This window comes from Cebus imitator, unplaced genomic scaffold, assembly GCF_001604975.1.
Source record: "Cebus imitator isolate Cc_AM_T3 unplaced genomic scaffold, Cebus_imitator-1.0 Scaffold26, whole genome shotgun sequence".
Lineage (NCBI taxonomy): Eukaryota > Metazoa > Chordata > Mammalia > Primates > Cebidae > Cebus > Cebus imitator.
In genome coordinates this window covers 3,467,020-3,489,150 of record NW_016107341.1, presented here as the reverse complement: position 1 = coordinate 3,489,150, position 22,131 = coordinate 3,467,020, and the positions used below count along the sequence as shown (strand labels likewise).

Here is a 22,131-nt window from a genome sequence, read left to right as displayed (position 1 = left end):
CAGTTATATCATCAGGTCATTTATGTTCTTCTCTAAACTGGTTATTCTAGTTAGCAATTCCTATAACTTTTTATCAAGTTTCTTAGCTTCCTGGCATTGGGTTAGAACATGCTGCTTTAGCTCAGAGGAGTTTATTATTACCCACCTTCTGAAGCCTACTTCTGTCAATTCATCAAACTCATTCTCTGCCCAGTTTTGTTCCCTTGCTGGTGAGGAGCTGTGATCCTTTGGAGGAGAAGAGGCATTCTGGTATTTGGAATTTTCAGCCTTTCACATTGATTTTTCCTAATCTTCATTGATTTGTCTACCTCTGGTATTTGATGTTGGTGACCTTTGCATGGGGTGTTTGGGTGATCATCTTTTTTGTTGCTGTTGATGCTATTGCTTCCTGTTTGTTGTTTTTCCTTCTAACAATCAGGACCCTCTTCTGCAGGGGTGCTGGAGCTTGCTGGAGGTCAACTCTATACCCTGCTTGCCTGGGTATCACCAGTGTAAGCCGAAGAAGAGCAAAGATTGCTGCCCGCTCTTTCCTCTGGAAGCTTCACCCCAGAGGGGCACCTGACAGATGAAGCTCTCCTGTATGAGGTGTCAGTCGGCCCCTGCTGGGAGGTGTCTCCCCGTCAGGAGGCATGGGGATTAGGGACTCACTTGATGAGGAAGTCTGTCCCTTAGCAGAGCTCGAGCACTGTGCTGGGAGGTCCACTGCTCTGCAGAACCAGCAGGCAGGAATGTTTAAGCCTGCTGAAGCTGCACCCACAGCTGCCCCTTCCCCCCAGGTGCTCTGTCCCAGGGAGATGCAAGTTTTACCAATAAGCCCCTGACTGGGGCTGCTGCCTTTCTTTCAGAGATACCCTGCCCAGAGAGGAGGAATCTAGAGAGGCAGTCTGGCTACAGAGGCTTTGCAGAGCTGTGGTGTTTGACATTCCTGGTGGCTTTGTTTACACAGTGAGGGGAAAACTACCTACTCAAGGTTCAGTAATGGCAGACTCCCTTCCACCCACCAAGCTCGAGTGTCCCAGGTCGATTTCAGACTGCTGTGCTGGTAGCAAGAATTTCAAGCCAGTGGGATCTTAGTTCGTTGGACTCCATGAGGGTGGAATCTGCTGAGCAAGACTACTCGGCTCCCTGGCTTCAGCCCCTTTTCCAGCGGAATGAACAGTTCTGTCTTGCTGGAGTTCCAGGCACCACTGGGTTATGAAAAACACTCCTGCAGCTAGCTCGGTGTCTGCCCAAATGACTATCCAGCTTTGTGCTTGAAACCCAGGGTCCTGGTGGTGTAGCCACCTGAGGGAATCTCCTGATCTGTGGGTTGTGAAGACCACAGGAAAAGTGTAGTATCTGGGCCAGATAGCTCCATCCCTCATGGCGAGCCCTTCATTTCTTCTCTTGGCTAGGGGAGGGAGTTCCCTGACCCCTTGTGCTTCCCAGGTGAGGCGATGCCCACCCCGCTTCTGGTCCTCCTCCATGGGCTGCACCCACTATCTATCCAGTCCCAATGAGATGAGCCTGGCTCCTCAGTTGGAAATGCAGAAATCACCTGCCATCTGCATTGATCTCCCTGGGAGCTGCAGACTGTAGCTGTTCCTATTTGGCCATATTGCCCAGGAATAAAAATTGTTTCATTTGTTAAAGAAAAATGGGCTTTGACAGGCTCTATAATAATGTAAAGGAAAGTGGCTTTTATTTCTTCATTTCCTCATATTGATGAGATTGTCATATTTAATAAAATAGGATAGCAAAAGTTTGGCCCTATCTCTTTAATTAACATCTATATTATAGATGTTCAATATTATATTCAAATATATTTGAAAGCACCCAAAAGACATTATACTGATAGCAAATGGAAAAACTCTCCAAAGGTATCTGAGAAGGTACACAAATTCAAATGACTTATGGTAAAGCCATGAGTCTGTCATGTGTTATCTTCTGAGATCAGACATCCTTGTTTATCACACTATGATATTTTGAAATATCATCAATTTGTTATTGCTACAAGAACTTTAGTATGGATAGATGTATATAATAATTAGTGATACTCCTTATACTGATGACGTTTTACAAAATAGTTCTTCCTGTATATTCAAAATTCCAAGAAAGTATAAGCAGGTCATAAACTGGTAATGTAGGAAAAGAGCATTTGGTGAATGAAGTTAATCCTATAACAAAAACAAACTAGAGGCTGCAAAGAGATTTGGCTAAAATATAGGCTTATTTTAAATTTAGAGGAAATAATGAATATTTTTAACAACCAAAGTCTTTTATAAAATTATTTTTTGCAGATTACCGTTTGACTTACAAGGAATTAATTAAAAATTATTCTCAAAAATTATATCCCTCATTTTTAAAACATGGGACTTTCTACAAATATGTAGAGAGAATGGCAAATCTACAAGATGACAGCAAATTCAAGTTACAAAATTAAGCAATCACAGCTATGATGGTATTTTAATTCTGCTATTCTGTTGTGACCATTCCAGATTCTTTTTAAATAAAAAAATAAGACATTTAAAAGGCTTCTGTTTATTTTGGCCATGAAGAAAGATGGTTTTGATTCTTCATATTAAAAAAGGTTGTGTTTAGCTCAAGTTTATCCAGACCTTAAAATTGATCTTTCATTTACTACAAGTATGTAAATAATTTTATAATATTTATAAAGAAAACCAGCAATGACATTTATTGGTCTACTTCATCCAGGAAAGCCAGAAAAGCATATATTTTTTATACTTTAATTAAAATTTGCTTTAACTGTGTGTTAAACTCCTTCCAAATACTGACATTTTAGATAAAGCCCATGAAAAGTGTATTTTAAATTAAAAAATATATATATACTTTAAAAGAATTCCTACAATGAAGGCAACCTTTATCATTTTAACTCGTCAGTTTCCTGAAGACATTAATGTGGAAAATGTTGTTAATCAAGTTAAGCAAAGACACACAATAGCAGAACTATAGTATTTGAATATAGGTATGTCTCACTCCAAAGTACATGTCTTTTTCAGGGCACCACACATTGTTACTACACATATGACCCATATTCTAGACTGGAGAGAATAGAAGAGGGTTTTCCTTAACTTCAAGAAACAAATCACCCTCATGCAATAAAGAAAAAAGTTGGCTCAACAGAGTCTATGAGAAAACCCTTAGAAGGGCTGACAGCAGTCAAATAAGGTGGTATATTTGCCAAATAAGCTGTTGTCAACGTGGGTGTCTTTAATAAATAAAAGCCATTGATTGGCCGGATGTGGTGGCTTATGCCTGTTATCCCAACATTTTGGGAGGCTGAGGTGGGCAGATCACCTGAGGTCAGGAGTTCAAGACCAGTTTGACCAACATGGAGAAACCCTGTCTTTGCTAAAAATATAAAATTAGCCGGGTGTGGTGGTGCATGCCTGTAATCCCAGCTACTCAGGAAGCTGAGGCAGGAGAACTGCTTGAACCCAGGAGGTGGAGGTTGCAGTGATCCAAGATCGTGCCACTGCACGCCAGCCTGGGCAACAAGAGTGAAACTCCATCTCAAAGAAAAAAATAAAGTGGCTTAACAACACCAGTATCACTATTCTGTAAACAAAGCAGACATCTCTGGAGTATAAATTGTGGTGCTCCATTACAAGAGGGACATTAACAAACAGGAGAATGACTAACATACTGACAGAACAGTCAAGATATTGAGGAATAGTCACCTACGACAAAAGAGAGTAAAAGAGGAAGTCAAATTGTCCCTATTTGCAGACAATATGATTGTATATTTAGACGACCCTATCATCTCAGCCCAAAATCTCCTTAAGCTGATAAGCAACTTCAGCAAAGTCTCAGGATATGAAATCAATGTGCAGAAATCACAAGCATTCCTATACACCAAAAACAGACAAACAGAGAGCCAAATCATGAGTGAACTCCCATTCACAGTTGCTACAAAGAGAATAAAATACCTAGGAATACAGCTAACAAGGGATGTGAAGGACCTCTTCAAGAACTACAAACCACTGCTCAAGGAAATAAGAGAGGAAATGCTCATGCTTAGGAAGAATCAATATCGTGAAAATGGCCATAATGCCCAAAGTAATTTGTAGATTCAATGCTGTCCCCATCAAGCTACCATTGACTCCCTTCACAGAACTGGAAAAAAAACACCTTAAATTTCATATGGAACCAAAAAAAGAGCCCACATAGCCAAGACAATCCTAAGCGGGAAAAAACAGCAAACAAACAAAAAATCCCACAAAGTTGGAGGTATCATGCTACCTGACTTCATACTATACTACAAGGCTACAGTAATCAAAATAGCATGGTAGTGGTACCAAAACAGAAATATAGACCAATGGAACAGAACAGAGGCCTCAGAAGTAATGCCATACACCTGCAACCATCTGATCTTTGACAAACCTGACAAAAACAAGAAATGGGGAAATGATTCCCTATTTGATAAATGGTGTGTTGGGAAAACTGGCTAGCCATATGCAGAAAGCTGAAAGAGGATCCCTTCCTTATGCCTATACAAAAATTTACTCCAGATGGATTAAAGATTTAAACACAAGACCTAAACCCATAAAAAACCCTAGAAGAAAACCTAGGCAAAACCATTCAGGACATAGGCATAGGCAAGGACTTCATGATTAAAACACCAAAAGCAATGGCAACAAAAGCCAAAATTGACAAATGGGGTCTAATTAAACTTCAGAGCTTGTGCACAGCATGAGAAACTATCATTAGAGTGAACCAGCAACCAACAGAATGGGAAAAAACTTTCGCAACCTACCCATCTGACAAAGGGCTAATATCCAGAATCTACAAATAACTTAAAGAAATTTACAAGAAAAAACAAACAACCCTATCAAAAAGTGGGCAAACATTTTTGAACAGAAACTTTTCAAAAGAAGACATTTATGCAGCCAACAAACATGAAAAAAAGCTCATCATCACTGATCATTAGAGAAATGCAAATCAAAACCACATTGAGATACCATCTTACACCAGTTAGAATGTCACTCATTAATAAATGTCGAGACAACAGATGCTGGAGAGGATGTGGAAATATAGGAACGCTTTTACACTGTTGATGGGAGTGTAAATTAGTTCAACCATTGTGGAAGACAATGTGGTCATTTCTCAAGAATCTAGAACTAGAAATACCATTTGACCCAGCAATCCCATTACTGAGTATATACCCAAAGGATTATAAATCATTCCACTATAAAGACACATGCACATGTATGTTCATAGTGGCACTGTTTACAATAGCAAGGACTTGGAACCAACCCAAATGTCCATCAATGATAGAATGGATAAAGAAAATGTGGCACATATACACCATGGAATACTATGCAGCCCATAAAAAAGGATGAGTTCATGTCCTTTGCAGGGACATGTGTGAAGCTGGAAAGCATCATCCTCAGCAAACTGAAACAAGAACAGAAAACCAAACACTGAAAATTCTCAAATAGGTAGGTGCTGAACAATGAGAACACATGGACACAGGGAGGCAAACATTATACACTGGGGCCTATTGGGATGAGGGGCTAGGGGAGGGATAGAAGGGGGTGGGGACATTGGGGAGGGATAACATTAGGAGAAATACCTAAGGTAGATGACAGGAGGAATGGATACAGCAAACCACCATGGCATGTGTATACCTATGTAACAATCCTGCATGATCTGCACATGTACCACAGAACTTAAAATATGTATGTGTAAAAAAAGAGCATGGTAACTCTCTGATATGGTTTGGCTGTGTCCCCACATCCAAATCTCATCTTGAATTCCCACGTGTTGTGGGAGGGACCCAGTGGGAGTTAATTGAATTATGGGGCCACTCTTTCCCATGCTGTTCTTGTTATAGTGAATAAGTCTCACAAGATCTGATGGTTTTAAACACAGAAGTCTCCCTGCACAAGCTCTCTCTCTGGCCTCTGCCATCCATGTAAGATGTTACTTGCTCCTACTTGCCTTCTGCTGTGATAGTGAGGCTCCCCCGGCCATGAGGAACTGTAAGTCCATTATAAACCTCTTTTTTAAGTTGCCCAGACTCGTGTATGGCTTTATCAGCAGTGTGAAAATGAACTAGTACACTATCTTTATATATTTGGAGGTCCATCATGACTGATGTCCTTCCTGCTGGCATTAAAGGAAAAACACTAAGACTAAAATGTGGAAAACGATTTGAGATTAGGTAGGTAAGTACTCGCTCTTCACTAGATATTACAAAATGAAACAAAATTCCTTGTCAGGCAGTAATCTCCCACTCCATGAAAATGCACAAATTCAAAATGATAAATATGTGACCGCCTATCTGGAAGACATGGACATGATAGCTTCACAGAGTGGGCAGTAATCACTAAAATTTCTACCCTCGATAAAATTATCCGATTGGGGTAAAATTATACAACTTTCCTAAACTATAGTTTTTTTTCTAATTAGCGATTTTGTTGTTGTTGTTGTTGTTGGAATAAGGCATAAATTGCTAAATCCATAAGGTAGATTTTAATTGCCTAAGTTCAATTATTAGCTTTTCCATTTAGCAATTGTTCCTTCCTTCCTTTTCCTCCCTCCTCTCTGCTTCTCCTTTTCTCTCTCCCCTATCCCATTTTTTTATCTCATCTTCTCTCTGTCTATCAAACATCTTCTTGGCAATTACTATGTGCCAGGCACTACTTTAAATACATTTAAAAGCTCTTTCGTTTAATCCTTGTCACAACCAATGAGAAGGTGATATTTATTATACACCTCCTTTAGTCAGAGAAAGGTTAAGTAACACATCCAGGATCACACCAATAAATTTGTTTCTTCCACATTTGATTTCTAAATAGTACTAAACATTGGGAAAAAATTAGCAATGTGCAAAATTAACCAATTTGTTTATCTTGAGCAGCCAGGTATAAGAGAGTCACAGTCAGATGAGGGAAACATTTTAGGAAAACATAATTTACATGTTTTTTAAAAGCTCAGCGGCAGGAAAGATTATAAAATTAAATGAAATAATAAAGTTAGGAAAGGACCGGCCCAAAATTATTTGGATGCCAAAGTAAGCCAATCCCAGCTGTTCTTCTCTACTCTGCCTGCCATCCTCAGCAAGAGCAGTATGGGGGAGTGTGGGCAACCGGCTGCAGTAGCAGCTGGGCCTATTTGCTAAGAGGGAAAAAAAATAGTCAGTGAAGACAAAGGGAGATTTTGGTGGCTAGCGGTGTTAAGTAGAAAATTGGAGCTTGGTCGGGGAGTCTCAGAAGTGAAAAGCAGCAGTGCTGTCAGCAACAAAATTACAATATTACACAAACGGTTCACAGGAGAGCACTCCCTGAAGTAGCGCCTTAACTGGCAAGAATTCTTTTTCATCCATAGCAAAACAACCAATGGTAATTTTGTATTTGTTTTCTCACATCAACAGTATTCTAGACATTCAAAAATGAAGCACTACCAACTCTTCTAAATATTTGTTAGATATAAACTAGCTGACGAAAAGGACAAATGGCATTTCTAACTTAAAACAACATATTGCTATTACTATTTTTGATTAATATAAAAACTTATGTGTCTAATAAGCATATTATATTCTAAACATAACCACACACAATAAAACCCTTAAATTGTATTTTATGTCCCTTGAGATCAGTACTATAAAAGGCAACGTGTTTCTGAGTGATAACTGCTTCATTAGTGTGTAAATTATCTCATTAGTAATGATTCTTTAGTTTTCTCATTTTTATTCTTGTTTAACTTTATTGATTTTTAACTCATAGAGAACTCAGTTTTTTTCTCCAGATAGAAAAAAGTCTTCTCCAATCCTAAAATATATCAGACTTCAGTTTGGGCATACACATTTTGGAGCAAGTTAAAAACATTTGGCAAAAAATCTGTCAAAAGCAGTGCCCAGTACATAACTTTTGTCTTCTGAGCAATACAGTAACAAAAAGGCATTTTCATTCTTTTGTTTTTTAATTGTATAGTTGACTCACCTCTAATATTTTCCTTCTAATTGTAGTTATTTAAATATTATTATAAGAAAATTTTTCTTTGGGGAATTACAAGAAAATTAAACCATATGAATGTGCTATAGAAGTTTAAACACATTAACTTCTTATGACTGTAACAATATAGTAATAAAATCAATATTTTGGGTGGCTCGTTAAATCCATTCCAGTATTTTATAGTCCTAGCCACTCCATCTACTTTCTTCTTTCTGGACAAAATAAGAAAAAATGTTTTTCTTTCTCATATTAATGGAAATGTACAATGATTTGGATAATTGTGTGTCCCAACAACTTAAATTACAACATTTGATGTTGAAAAAATTTCTTTCTCTTTTTAATTTACATTTTGATTATGGGTGATATGGTTATTCTAAGAATATACCATATGGTTAGCTCAAGTTTATCCAGACCTTAAACTGACAGTAAGCTCAATATTCTAGTATTCATTCTAACCAATTATAAAGTATTTGTAGTTACCATTCATCTGACCAGAAATATGTGTAACACTTATGCTTTGTGATAATGTCAAGCTTAAAATTGCTTTAACCTTTCTTTGTTTTGTTTGCTTTTAATATATTATTTATTTTGCTGGGGATCAGGAAAAATAAGTTATGTCAGTTTCATCAATAATAGAGCTGTTTTCAAAAAAAATCATTTTTTCCTTATCATGATTTTTCCTAACATTTTCTTTAAACATATATTGTTTTTGCTTTTCTTAGAATTATAGATGTGATCCTAATTCCTATACACTTCTTTTTATAGATGGTCTTTAGTTTCTAAAAACAAAATAATCTAGTGCTTCCCATTTCCATTTTATTTACTCTTTATAATAATAAGGTATGGTGACAAATGTGTGCTTTCTTCTAAATTTGAGATTTCTGTTTACGGTTTGTGTTAAGTGCATTGTATTTGATTAATTATAGAATAGTACCAAAAAAAAAAAATTTAGGATATAGCATTTCAAAATAGATTATCAATTGATTTTGATAAATACATGAGAAAAACATTTTTGCTTGGCTTATAGCTATGATAAAATCTTAGTAAAATGAAATTTTCCTAAGTTATTTCTCAAATAACCTGGATTGAGTAATAAAGCGAAATACCTTGCATAAACTAAGTAGAATGATAAAACATTGCCATTGCTTTTCCTCCTTGCTATATTACTACCAGTAGCTGTGCCTTAAAAACAATAAATCAAAGACAAATGGCCAAATTATTTATAAAACCGCGTAGGGACGGACTGATTTAAAAAAAAAAAAAAAATCTTGCTTTTGGTCACTTGGGGCATTTCTGAAAAACAAAGGTGTTATATAAGTTATCACTTTTTCCCAGTTCTGACTTTGAATGCACCAGATGAATTAATACTATCATCTGCCATAGCCTCAAATGGTATCTTTTAATTATTTACAGATATTTTCTAAATAATTTTAAAGCAGTTCTGGATTTCTCCTCAGAACTTTTGCAATAGAAGAGTTGAAGCCAAACTAGTACCTAATGTTTTGCAAAAGGGGCAGAAGATAATTATTTTCATCATATCACCTGTCTTCTGAATGCTTTCCCAATGCCATCATTTCATTTTCTGCCATCTCTGTTAGGAATGTATTTTTATGTGGCATCCAACAAAAGAATTAAGATTGGTAATACTAATGTGAATAAATATAGCAATTAAGTTATGTATGTTAGATGCAATACACAAAATATATTCAGTACCTAAAGTTTATTAGAGTCTAACAATTCAAGCAATAAAATGCAATATAACTGCCTTCAGCATTTTCAAACTCTAATTGTGAATTTGCGGTAATCATATATTACTCATGCAAAAAAACTGAAAATTCCTCAAAGCCATTTAGAAATGAGGGAAATTAAATTTAGCAAGAACAAAGAATGTGTGATACTAGTGTAGAGTCATGAACACAGTGGAATTAAGTTAATTTCTGGGAGAATACAGTGTATTCTAAGCAGTGGGATGATTGCGGGCACATGGCAGAATGGTGCAAGGCAGGGTATGACATAGCTAATTTGTTCAAACATCTTGCCCAAGCTACTCCTATTCATGTTCAAGACTGAGCTTTGGTTCTCTTTTCAGCCCCACCTTCATGCTTTTAATGCATCCCTTGGGATACAAAAAAGCACCCTACTTTATTGTGACTTGTCTCCTTTTACAGCTGTATCTTAAGCTTCTTGAGAATAGGGTTTGACTAAAAGGTGTGTGTGTGTGTATGTGTGTGTGTGTTAAACTTCTTATTTTAAAACAGTTTTAGATTTACAGACAGTTATGGTGAGTACAGAGAGTTCCCCTATACCTGTACCTAGCTTCCCTGGTTCACATTATATGTTTGTATGGCACATTTATCACAGTTAATGAACGATACATTATTAATTAAAATTCAAACTTTATTCAGATTTTCTTAGTTTATATCTAATAATACTTTACTATCACAGGATTCCAACCAGTATACCACACTATGTTTCTAAAACTGGAATTTTTATTCTCGGTACCTAAAATATTGAAGAAACTGAACAAATACTTATGAGATAAATGAATGAATAATAAGCAAGTTCTACTTAAAAATTATAGACCCTCCTAATTCTCTGAAAGCAATGATATGGTTTGGCTCTGTGTCCCCACCCAAATCTCATCTCAAATTGTAATAATCCCCATGTTAGCATTAAGGGTGGACCTGGTGGAGGTAATTTAATCATGAGAGCAGTTTCCCCCATGCTGTTTTTCTGCTAGTGCATGAGTTCTCAGGGGATCTGATGGTTTTATCTGATGGCTTTTCCTCCTTTACTCTGCACTTCTCCTTCCTACTGCCATGTGAGGAAGGATGTGTTTGCTTCCACTTCTGTCATGATTGTAAGTTTCCTGAGGCTTCCCAGCCCTGTGGAACTGTGAGCCAATTGAACCTCTTTCCTTTATAAATTAGCCAGTCTTGGGCAGTTCCTTTTTTTTTTTCATTCAAAATATTCTGCTAATTTACATATATTTCAGAAAGAGGATTCCTTACAAGGCTATAGGACAGTGGTTTCTGGGCTGGTGTCCAGGATATCAAGGAGGAAATTGTTGCATTCTGTCCCTTGAAAAGATTATGGCAATTAACAAATGCACATGGTCACTTTAGTTATTAATAATGCGATTAAAATTAAAGTGGATAAAGCAATAAACTTTGTTAATTACTCATTATATATAGCTTTCCACTGTTTCCCAAGGCTATTTCCATTGATTTTACTCCAAAAGAATTTAAAGGAAAATCTTTAAAAAGGTTTTCTTTATGATAACAGTGTCCTGTGCACTCTGAAATGATTATGTGTTTAAATATGTATAAACAACGCAGCTTTATCGTGCCTGGTGAGCAATGAAGTCATTCATAACAGAATCAGTGGAATGCCTTAATTTTATCATACTCTCAGGCAGTTCTTTATAGCAGCATGAGAATAGATTAACACAGGCAATGATAAAGATGTATAACAAAGGGGATGAAGTGGTAAGTGACTTCTAATTTCATTTGTCCAGGAAAATGGCTCTTTGAGGCATAAAAGAGTTTTTGAATTTTACAAAATGCTTTACCACAATTGATCCATATTAGATGTTTTCTCTTCAGAACTCAATCATAGTATGACGTGCTAGAATTTACACCATCAATAATCTTTAAAAATATTTAAATTATATGCTAAATTGTCATCAATGAATAGGTACACTTTATATTTAATACAAAAATAAATAGATGATGGTAATATAGTTAGATATCTACGAATCTAAATATATTTATCAAGACCAAGGCTGTCATTTGGACATTCAACAACACCCTTAACCTAGGGGATGATGCTAAAAGGGAAAAAATGAAAAAGGTAATATGAACTTGAGGCTCCTTTGCAGCATCCTTACACACACACAGCCCAGTGTTTTTCATAGTTGAGACTTCACTAAAAATGACCCAGAGGACTTGTTAAAACAGAGATTGCTGAGCCTCAGAATTATTGATTAAGTAGATCTGATTCAGCCACTCCAAGGGAATGCTGATGCTGCAGTTCATGGACCACACTCTGTGTAGCATTTGTTTAACTCCAGTTTCCATCTCCTTTCTGCACATAGCTTGGAAGTGGAACAGAAGAAAATCATAGTAACATTATCTCCTGTGCAATGAGATTCAATCAAGCCTTCCTGCAGGTGAATTATTTAGCAGTAGCTCTGAACCTTATAAAAAATGAAGTTAGCCTTTATAGTTTTGTCATTTTAACCACAATATGGAAGCCAATTAAATATACATATGTTTTAATTCAGTAGATATCAAAATCCAGGATATAATTGTAGCCTTTAAGAATGATTTGAAGAAGTGAATTTATTCCATCCAGACGGTCTTACAAAAAATATACCCCTGCCTTCAAGGAACTTTAAATATATTTTAAAACACTTACATAAATTAGAAAGTATTATAAGATAATTTCACAGCACCATATCATTCTTCTTTGTTATACATTTAAATTTTTTTCTACCAAAATTACACAAGATAGGAAAACAGTGTTCATTAGTCCCTTTATAATGATGAAGAAAGGAAGCCTCAGTTTAATGATTTAGCAAAAATAAGACAGCATCAAATAAAATATACTTAGATTAAAAAATTGTTAAGTCCATACCCTTTCCACTGCAACATACAAGTTTCAAGTGTTTTAGAGAAATGCTTTTGAAGCCTGGTAAGGAGAAGAAAGGAGTCCTACATTTCTAGAGTTGGAAAGGACCTGAGGCATCATGTGATTCATAATAAACTTTTTGACTCAGTGTTAGGAGAAAAGCAATCAGGGGGAGTAAATAGCTATACACAATGGGAGCATATTTCCTATTTGACTTTATTTCCACAGTATATCTTGAACTCGAAATTTAAAGCCCCTCTCCGTTCCCATCATTTCCCGGGAAGGAACAAGTCAATAGGGAAAGAGTCACTGTCCTCAGCTGACCTCTATTTTCACCCTCTTTTATTCTCATTTTCTTTGCTGCTCTTCTTTTCTGGTTCTGGAGTTGATCTGGCTACCTAAAATCACCCCTGAGACTTATTCTTAGGGATTCTTTTCCCCCACTGTACGCTGTAAATGAAATCCCCTTTTTATTCTAGTTTCTCTAAATTAAAGCTCGAAACTCAGAGAAAATACACCAAAAGTACATAGAAATAGGTTTACATCAATAGTATTTTAGCTGACATTTGACTCAAGTTTAGCTACAGAATGCTTGGCTAGCAGGCTCTGCTCTCTCCTGTGCAGTGCCCTAATTCCTTTGCTCTCCAATTGCCACAGTCCTATGGTGCCTGTGAGCATCAGCTTCCCAGCAGAAAAACAGGTTGGAGAAAGAGGGCACATTGTCCAGGTGGCTAGTAAGCTATTTATTTAGTATTTCATTATTTCCTACCTCGTGGATTTCAGCCAATTTTCAATACCTGTCAAGTTTAAAGTTTTTCTAAAAAACTTAAAGGTTATGTTTTCTGCGTATTGTGTTAAATAACAAAAATGAAACAAATATCGAAGGGACACTGAAATCCAATGAAAACATATCTTTCCCTAAAAGCATGTTTTCTTTCCCCTTTGGCTTAAGGTGAGGAAGAAATCAAAAGTATTTATCTGGAAAAGCAGCAGGAGAAGAGGAAAAGATGAGGTGGGGCACCGCACGAAGGGGCAGTCAAGTACTTAATAGGAGAAAGGGAGGAGGGGGTATAGTGATAAGCCAGAAATGACAAGGACATCAAAAGATAGACAGAAAGAGGAGGAGGAGAGGAAGAAGTGAAGAGAAAGAGGGGGAAGTAAAAAAGGAGGAAGGAAGTAGAGGGAAAGGTGGAGGAGAGACTACAGAGGAGATGATTCAACTGATATGTCAGGAGGATGCCTGGAGGTCCCAGCTGTTTCACTGAATGCAGCACTGATGAGAAAGGTGAAGAGACAGAAAGCCCCAGCCATTTCTCTAACATATGTTATGCTAAAGGGACCATAAATAGTTGTCCAGGATTCCTTCTTATGAGTATTCCTTCTCATCCCACCCCTATCCCACTTTCCTTTGAAAAATACAGTTCTAAATAATTTTGTTTTATTCAGTTACTCACTTGAGCACTTGTTGAATGCCTACTAAGTGTCAGGAACTGTCCATGGCACCAGATACCTTACCTGTTCATCTAAGGGAAGGCAAAGTGGGAGACTGTCTTTCACTTTCCAAGTAAACAACACATGCTGAGCTGATAGCTGCTTATAGGACACTGTTTAGTTTAACTTTAGGCAGTGTGGCCTGGCCTTAGTAATATTAGTTCTATTGTGCTTTACAAAGCTGGGCCTATAATTACCTTTGTTAATACTGTTTATTTTGTGGATTTGGTCTGTTGTCTCCAAGGTGTCATCAGATAAAATTCCAACTTTCCTAAAAGTATAAACAAAATAACTCTACAGTAACTTACAAACATGAGAGACATCCATATTCTTTGTTCCTTCTAGTTATCTACTCTAATAAGAGCTCGTTTTCATAAAAGGAAATCTTTGCTTTTAAGTAAAAATCTGATGATTAAGGATCCCTCTTCATCTTAAGTTGTAATTTAACAATTAGCTCATGATTGCTTTTAGAATGAAAAAGAAAACAGCATAGATTAACTCTCTCTGAATCTCATCTGATTTATCGAGCAATTTATCAAAAGCTTCCTAAGGGTTAAGTATTCTGCACATTAATCTGCATTATCTCATGTAATCCTTTCAAATTTTTGCAAATTATATCACTTTAAGATGAGAAAACACACATTCAGAAAGCCTAAGTAATTTGCTCATGCCATGCAGTCAGAAGCCAGATTTAAATTAGATATGCCTCATCCAAAGTCTAGGGTTTTTAGGCCACTGAAATTAGAATGTCAGAGTGTTTTCTAATACCTGGGCCCAAACTAGCTTCTATGTTTCCTATGCCAAGGGTATGAGCTAAATCCTTGAGCAGAGAATAGCGATGGCTGAGAGTTTAGGTACCAAGGACGGACGTGAAACACATTTCTGAGCCCCAGAAATCAGGCATGGCAATAGATTTCTCTTTTATTTTTTCATACCAGTAGTGGAGGTAAGTTTACCAAGGCAAAGGAGCCCTATGTTTGGAACATACTGAAGTAGGCGTTAGAACAAGGGCTGAAAACTTCTTGAGTAGTCAGTTGTCTTGGTCACCATAGGCCCATAAGAAGGAAAGTTATCAATTCCACAGAGGTGTCTTTTCTTGAAATCATCACTGTTTTTGACCAAACATGTTCTCTTAATAATCAGAGACTGTAACACTTGTTTTAAATGTGATATGGAAATGTCCTGTTCATTCCTACTCTAGAATGCCCAGCCTATAAAATATCCAGTCTTATTATTATCATTCCTATTATGAGTGCAAAGAATAATGCTCACTTAAGGCTAAGGAATAACTAATAACACTGATGTTCTCTCTTATGCTTCCAATGTTATTTAAGACTTTACTGTGAAAAAAATTACGATCTAAATAACCATCATCCTTTGTATAGAGTATTACAAAGTGTCATATGTTACACTAAAAACTACTAACAACCTTGTGACCCTGTCCATTAAAACCAAGGAAATAATCTAAATCTTCATTATGCACTCTTTGGAAAATGTTATAAATGGTATAGTTTTAGTTTAGTTTTGTTTTTAACTCTCGGAGACTGAAATTATAAGACTTTAACACTGGGATGACTATGTATGAAGGGGCATGCATGCATGCAAAGTGATATTTCTGGATTCCTGCAAACTAAATTCCTCTATTAAACCACAGAAAAGTTTTACATACAAAGATAAAGAACGACATCTTTGCACACACTTCCACTAGGTCCCAATGATGATTCCTTTAAATATCTTTGATGAAATAAAACTGAGTGAGCAGATTGTTAGCAATAATTTTCACCAGTAACAACCAATTTCATGGTTTGGTGCTTTATTATGTGGTCATAGAACTGAGGCCACCAAGTGATCTCATCCCAGAAAGAAACAGAGGCCCTCTCTATGTAATACTCTCAGCTCTAACTAGATGACAAATCTGACCTGGATAGCAAAATAACAATATGACAACATAATTTTTTGAAAGAGTATTTCATTATGACATCATAACTGTTGAATGCATTTATTAATAAAGAACAGGGATTGATTATATATTATGTATAGAATACTTTCCTTGTAAAGCAGAAAAAATGGTTCGATACATGCAAATTTTCCACTCCAAAATTGGCCCAGTTCATATATAAATTCTAGTGACTGCTTTTTTTAATCCTGACCTCCCCTCACCCTATTTCTATACTAAAAGATAACTGCTTCCCCCCTGTAAAATGCAACATCCAGATAAGAATTTAACAGTTCACAGAACCATTCAGTGACTTCTATATATCCAGATGCACTGATGTGATACATGGACAATATCTGTCTGTAGCAAATATAAAAACACAAATAACAGCGCTATCTACAATTCTTATGAAGACTCTCTCCACAGAAAGCATATTTTGTATAAACCAGACTCAACAAAACACATTGTAACTCCTCGCAACTTATCCAGTGATAGTTTTTATAATATAAACTGTTTCTCAATAAATCCACCACTTAAGTCTCACTGACCCTCCCTGATGGAGCTCTGGGCACATAGACTAGGGTTTACTCCTGGGTCTTATTTAATCACTCTGCTTATGAATCATGTCTTATGACCAGTTTTTATTTATTGACACACAGAGATGTGTAACTAATGTCACTATTGATAATACTAGGCTATTGGATGAGGAACCAGCTATGAGCTGGGTCAGGAAAAACTGGCTCAGTCACTGCCTCATTTTTTATTTGCCTTGGGTATAAAGTAAATACCATGGCCTCCAGGGCGATCATTTAAATATTTACTCAACATTGTGCTCTTTTATAATTCTCTGTCAATTTTTTTCTTGTTCGTAGAATGAGTTCTAAAATATGTGTTATAGACTGAATATATATAACAAATGGATATATGTATACTACAGCAAAAATATATATATATGGGCCATGAATCTTGGAAAATGCACAAGGTAGTCATCTTGTGAGTTGTTATAACTAGGGGTCAAAAGGTATGGAAGATGAGATTTGGAGTGAATGCAATCTATCAAGATAAATCATATGTTTTTCTGCCATTTAAAAGCAACTTTATGCTGTCTTCCATATTAGCATTATCCTAGCACTTGTTGAAATCTAAGCTCATACCATTTTCAAGGTTTTTCTCTACAGGTCATGTTTCCTTCCAATATTCTCACTTTGTATCAGTCTTCAGAAAACATCAATAATATAGTTTTTAGGTGATAAAGTACATTCACAGATACTATTGTTCCACTTGATTATCTCAAAAACCCAGTAAAACATAACAGGCAAAATACAATTACCACCCCTATTTTCAAACAGAGGAAACTGGGATGCAGACAATTAATTACCATTATTATAAGTGGGAGTACTATAACTGGAATAGAGGCCTCTGATTTCAAATCCTGAGCTCTCTGAACTATGATAAATCTGAATTTAATTGGTTACAATACCCAATACAGATACACTAATTAACACTCTCTATCTCCACTTCTATCTGCGTAAGTATATATTCCATGTTTAAATTTACATTTATAATGTTAACATATTTTAGGACTGATCTTCTGCCATATCTCTGCCTTTACTTAACTGTCTCTTTGCCAGCCATTCTAGGAGAACATGTCCTGCTTAAGCAGCCATTCTCCTTGATTTCTGCAATCGCATCCTTCCTTATTGAGACTTCAAACACCTAACCTGTCTGCCAAGCTCCCATGATTGAATTTCTAGGGGCTTTCCATGTACATTGGTATTTCTTTTTCAACATAGTTCTCTGCTTATTTGTTTTTTCTTCTCTGAGTTCCATTATCAAGAAGCTTATTTTTGCCTTCCCTGCAACCTCATTAGTGCAGCATGGTGAAAGATAAGGAGAGAACAGATATCAACAGAGGGAAGTAGATGAATCCACCAGGACTCTTCTCCCTTCATTCTCTCTTGCTTGGTTTTTGTCCTGAGGACCATAGTATTTTTCAAGAAAACAAAGAATATTAAAATTCTGCATTAATCTCACCAATATTACCCTGTTGAGCTGGGATAAAGTTAACTATAATGCATAACTATTCATGAACTTTGAAATATTTGTGCGATATAGCCAACTCAACTCAAATCTTGACTGAAAATCTTTACAAAGCAGGATAGCATCTTGCCATTTTAATCTTTGCTACATTTTTTACTTATTTACATAATTTACCTTGTAATTAAAAATGCATTAAAAGATAGATATATTGCTTCAACAAGCATAATTATCTCATCATTTCATTCATGAGGCTTGCCCTAAGCTAGTATATTTTCTTAATATTAGTGTGGAGTCAGATATTCGGTTAGAAGAGAGAGGAATTCAGTATCATCCCATTGGGGTACAAGGCAGTAGGAAATAAACTAAAAAGTATTCCACACCTCATACTACCCTTCTACCTTGTCTCTCTTTCTCTGCCTTTTCTCTTCTTTAATCCTAATGATCGCTTCCTTTCCGGCTCTAGTTAAGAACATGTCAATTCCAGAAATAGTAATGGAGAATGGAGGGGAGAGGAAAAGGGCAACTCTCTGGACATTTTTTTTTCCTGAACATATTTTATATAATTTAACTCAAGCTTTGTATATGATAAACTTTCTCCTTCTCCTTGGGAAGAAACAATAGGCTTGTATTTTCAAATGACATCTTAAAAGTGAAGAATATGAGAAAAATGCCTGCCTTTCTCCCATACAGCTGAGATCATTACTGTGAAAAGAATTTCTGAATTATCCTAATAGGCTACCTCCAGGGAGCCTCCTGGATTTCCCTGCTGGTGGTCAGGCAGCAGTGCAGAAGTGCTATATTACATATACCTAGTGCCACTTATATTGAAAGATTATACATTCATTTATAATATTAATTATCTTAATTCACTCATTACTAAACATTTGCCATTACTGACGTAATTCAAGACAGCAAAAGATTAATCTGTAATATCTTTTTCCTAGTTTTTGAAGATCTCTAAAATATTCACTGAATTCCAGAGTGTAGAGAGATAAATAGGTTGTTCATATTGTATTGGTGGGACTGAATATCCCTGCTCTGACAGTATATATGCTCTTCTTTTCACTGAGGCACCTGAGCTGCAGTAGGCATTTGTTGCTTCAGGTAGCATCTCCAGTGTGATCTCTTAGCTGACTTTACTAACTAAATTGCACAAGTAGGAACATTCTATTTTCAAGTAACTCTCTCTATACCGCCTTTGTACAAAAACATAATATTGTACATTTTCAGCTGGTTCCATTAAATTCAAAGGTTAAGAAAAGCCAAAGGGAAATCCTGTGGGAGTTTTCAGGCTAATGTACACACAGATACTAGCAATTTTACTCTCACACCATATGACACCACTCATAAAATCAGTTACAATTATTTCTTTGATTAAAAGTGACATAATAAAGATGAACTCAATAACAGTATTATGCATAGCATATACCTGTATCAGAGAATTTTGGCATTCTCTGATCAAATTATTAACTCTCTTATGAAATATTAAAATGTGACCTATTGGAAAATACACTGATAGTGAACCATGAAAACGCAAGGAGCCCAATAATATGGTATAAAAGTTAATACTAGATATAACAGAATTGTGGCTTGCAAAAACTGGCAGCCTATCCACTTGTCTGCACAAGAAAAACAATCAGTTTATATTTTTGCATCTTATTTGTCCATATTCCATCACATCAAATTTGTTCATCTTGACTCTTTGATGATAAACTTCTTAGAAATAGGCATTTTGATACATACCATGATACATCTTCCCAAGTTAAAAGATTAATGTTAATTCTGGGAACTCTATTTTAAAGACTTTACTAATTTATTATCAATGTATTTCTTAAATTTATATTTTCTACTGAATCATATTATAGGAAATCTATTTAAACTAAAAAAAAAAAAAATCCATAGTTTTAACTATTCCAAAAATGAAAAATTTCTATAGGCAACATTTACTGAAGATTGTCCAATGAAAAGACAAAAAGGCCAAACATGTCACATAAAACTGAGGACTCCCTTTCTGTTTCTCCTGTTAAATGTTCTACCTATACTTAGAAAATACAAGCTGCTGTTCTTTCTACAGTAGGGGACAGTTTAAAAGCTTACACAATTGAAAAATGATTCTTATGTAATCCTGAGTATTACATCTGCTATCTCTCTCAATGTCTCAATGGCTGGTGGTAGTAAATACTTCTTTGCTGACAATTTATTCTGAATGTATTTTCAGTCAGCAAAGTCACTTTCTCTGAGCATGGTTTTGTTTATTGTTTGTTTGTTTATAGGAGGAATTACCAAACCTATTCATGACTGACTTGTATTGGCCCTGATGTAAATTCTATCTTTTAATCATTTATTCATGAGTATGATGTTGCTTTACAAGACATATTGTAGAATGAAATATTTAAACATTCTGTTAGATCTTCATTAAGGTGATATAAATTTACATTAAAAATGCTAGTGAATACTAATACTTCAATTAAATTAGCCATTTTACAAGCATTGTCAATAAACTATTTTGCTTTGCCACACATGAAAAAAATCTAATAATCAATTCAACTGGAAAGCTAATTTGTACTTGTTGTTAATCACTTTAATTACATGATGACGACTTAGTTACCATGGGTAGGACATCATTTTTCTCCTCAGGAATTTTCTTTTCTCCTCCTTTTACCTCCATGATGGAAACAAAACAAAACAAAAACAAAAAGAACAAACTGCACCCCTATTTCTATAGCGCTTCCCCAGCATCCTTGTTTCTCATATGCATAAACTGGTATTTAAATACCTACTGTTAACTTGGTGGACTCAGCCTCCCAAGGCTATTTACAACCTGCTTCCTCCCTTCCTGTGTTCAGGCTGCCAGTGAGTGAACTCCTCATTAATAAAATCCAGTATTTACAGGCAAAGATAACATCTCGAAGTTGACTTGTGATTTTCACTGTTTTCAGATGAGGTGAATATGACATATTAATCAGAAATACTTAGAATTTTACGTCAGTTTTGCAATACATTTTTTCAGGTGCATTTTAGAGGTCTTTGAAGACCATAAGCCTATGTTAAGCTACTTTTTCTTTCTTTCTTTTTTTATTTTTTTTTAAACAAAAGGATCTGGAAAGGTAACCTACCTTTATGTGACAGGCGTAACCGGGGGTGGGTAGTATCAGCTGTGTGACCTCCTGTCCAAAGCTCCAGTAAGTAACCCCACAGGAGCAAGGTGATAATGTGCCCCGCGGATGCCATGCTGCCGTGTTCACCGTTCAAGCCCTCGCTCCTCACTTTAAGGAGGGTCTGAGTTTTACTTAGGACTTCCCTCCAGGGGCAGCGTGAGAGAGGCTTTGTCAGAAATCGAACGCGTTGTCATCAAAACGCACAGTTCCGAAGTGCCATTTGTCAGGCTGTATTTGGTTATGTAAAACCTTTCTTTCCTCAGGACAGTTGTTTATAAGCCGGGAGCAAGAGGACATTCCAAAGAGTGAGTCTTCAGAGCCATGTCCTGTCTAGAGCTCTCTTCAGCAACTAAGCCGGTAGATTCAGGAAGAAGCTGTTTTTCAGTCACTTAGGCAAAGCTGTTCATTCAGGAAAAAAAAAAATAAGCCCGAGCACACGCACTCCCTCCTCCCGTGGAGCTCCTCTCTTCGGGCTCCTGAAAGCCTCTCAGAAGTCAGCCTCTTGCACTGACTTGCCAAATTGCTAGTTTTAATTCACCTTTCACCTTGCTAATTAAAAGCAAGAAGTGCCATTCCCTCTAGGAGTCGCAGGATCCACCCAGCAGGGATGCAGTCTGTCAGTGGCTGTTTACAGGAAAGTTCAGGCAGGGTTGAGCAGCGTACTTGCTGTTTATAGGAAGTATTTCTGGTCCACGTGCCCCGCGCCCATCCTCCCTGGCAGTCATAATAGGCCCCACGTTACTCAGCGACAGGAGAGAAGTCCACATTTTGATGGGGGAAATGGGAAGACTGGGAGGGGTGATGATATATAACAGGCTGATTATTTAAGACTAGGTGACAGACAAGGATGTGGTGTCAGAAAGCGCTTTTAAACTCTCTCCAAGATAAAAGCAACTTCTTTTTAAAATAATCTATT

General features: G+C 36.4%; 1 protein-coding gene across 1 annotated transcript in view; it reads right to left on the bottom strand.

Moving 5' to 3' along the window:
- The window catches only part of SEMA3E (semaphorin 3E), a 285,375-nt gene extending 263,457 nt beyond the window's left edge, over positions 1-21,918 (bottom strand). Inside the window, exon 1 of the mRNA XM_017523091.2 lies at positions 21,174-21,918. Coding sequence (XP_017378580.1) covers positions 21,174-21,288 — 115 coding nt within the window. The 5' untranslated portion in view covers positions 21,289-21,918. The remainder of the gene's footprint in view (positions 1-21,173) is intronic.
- Positions 21,919-22,131: the final 213 nt, after the last annotated feature.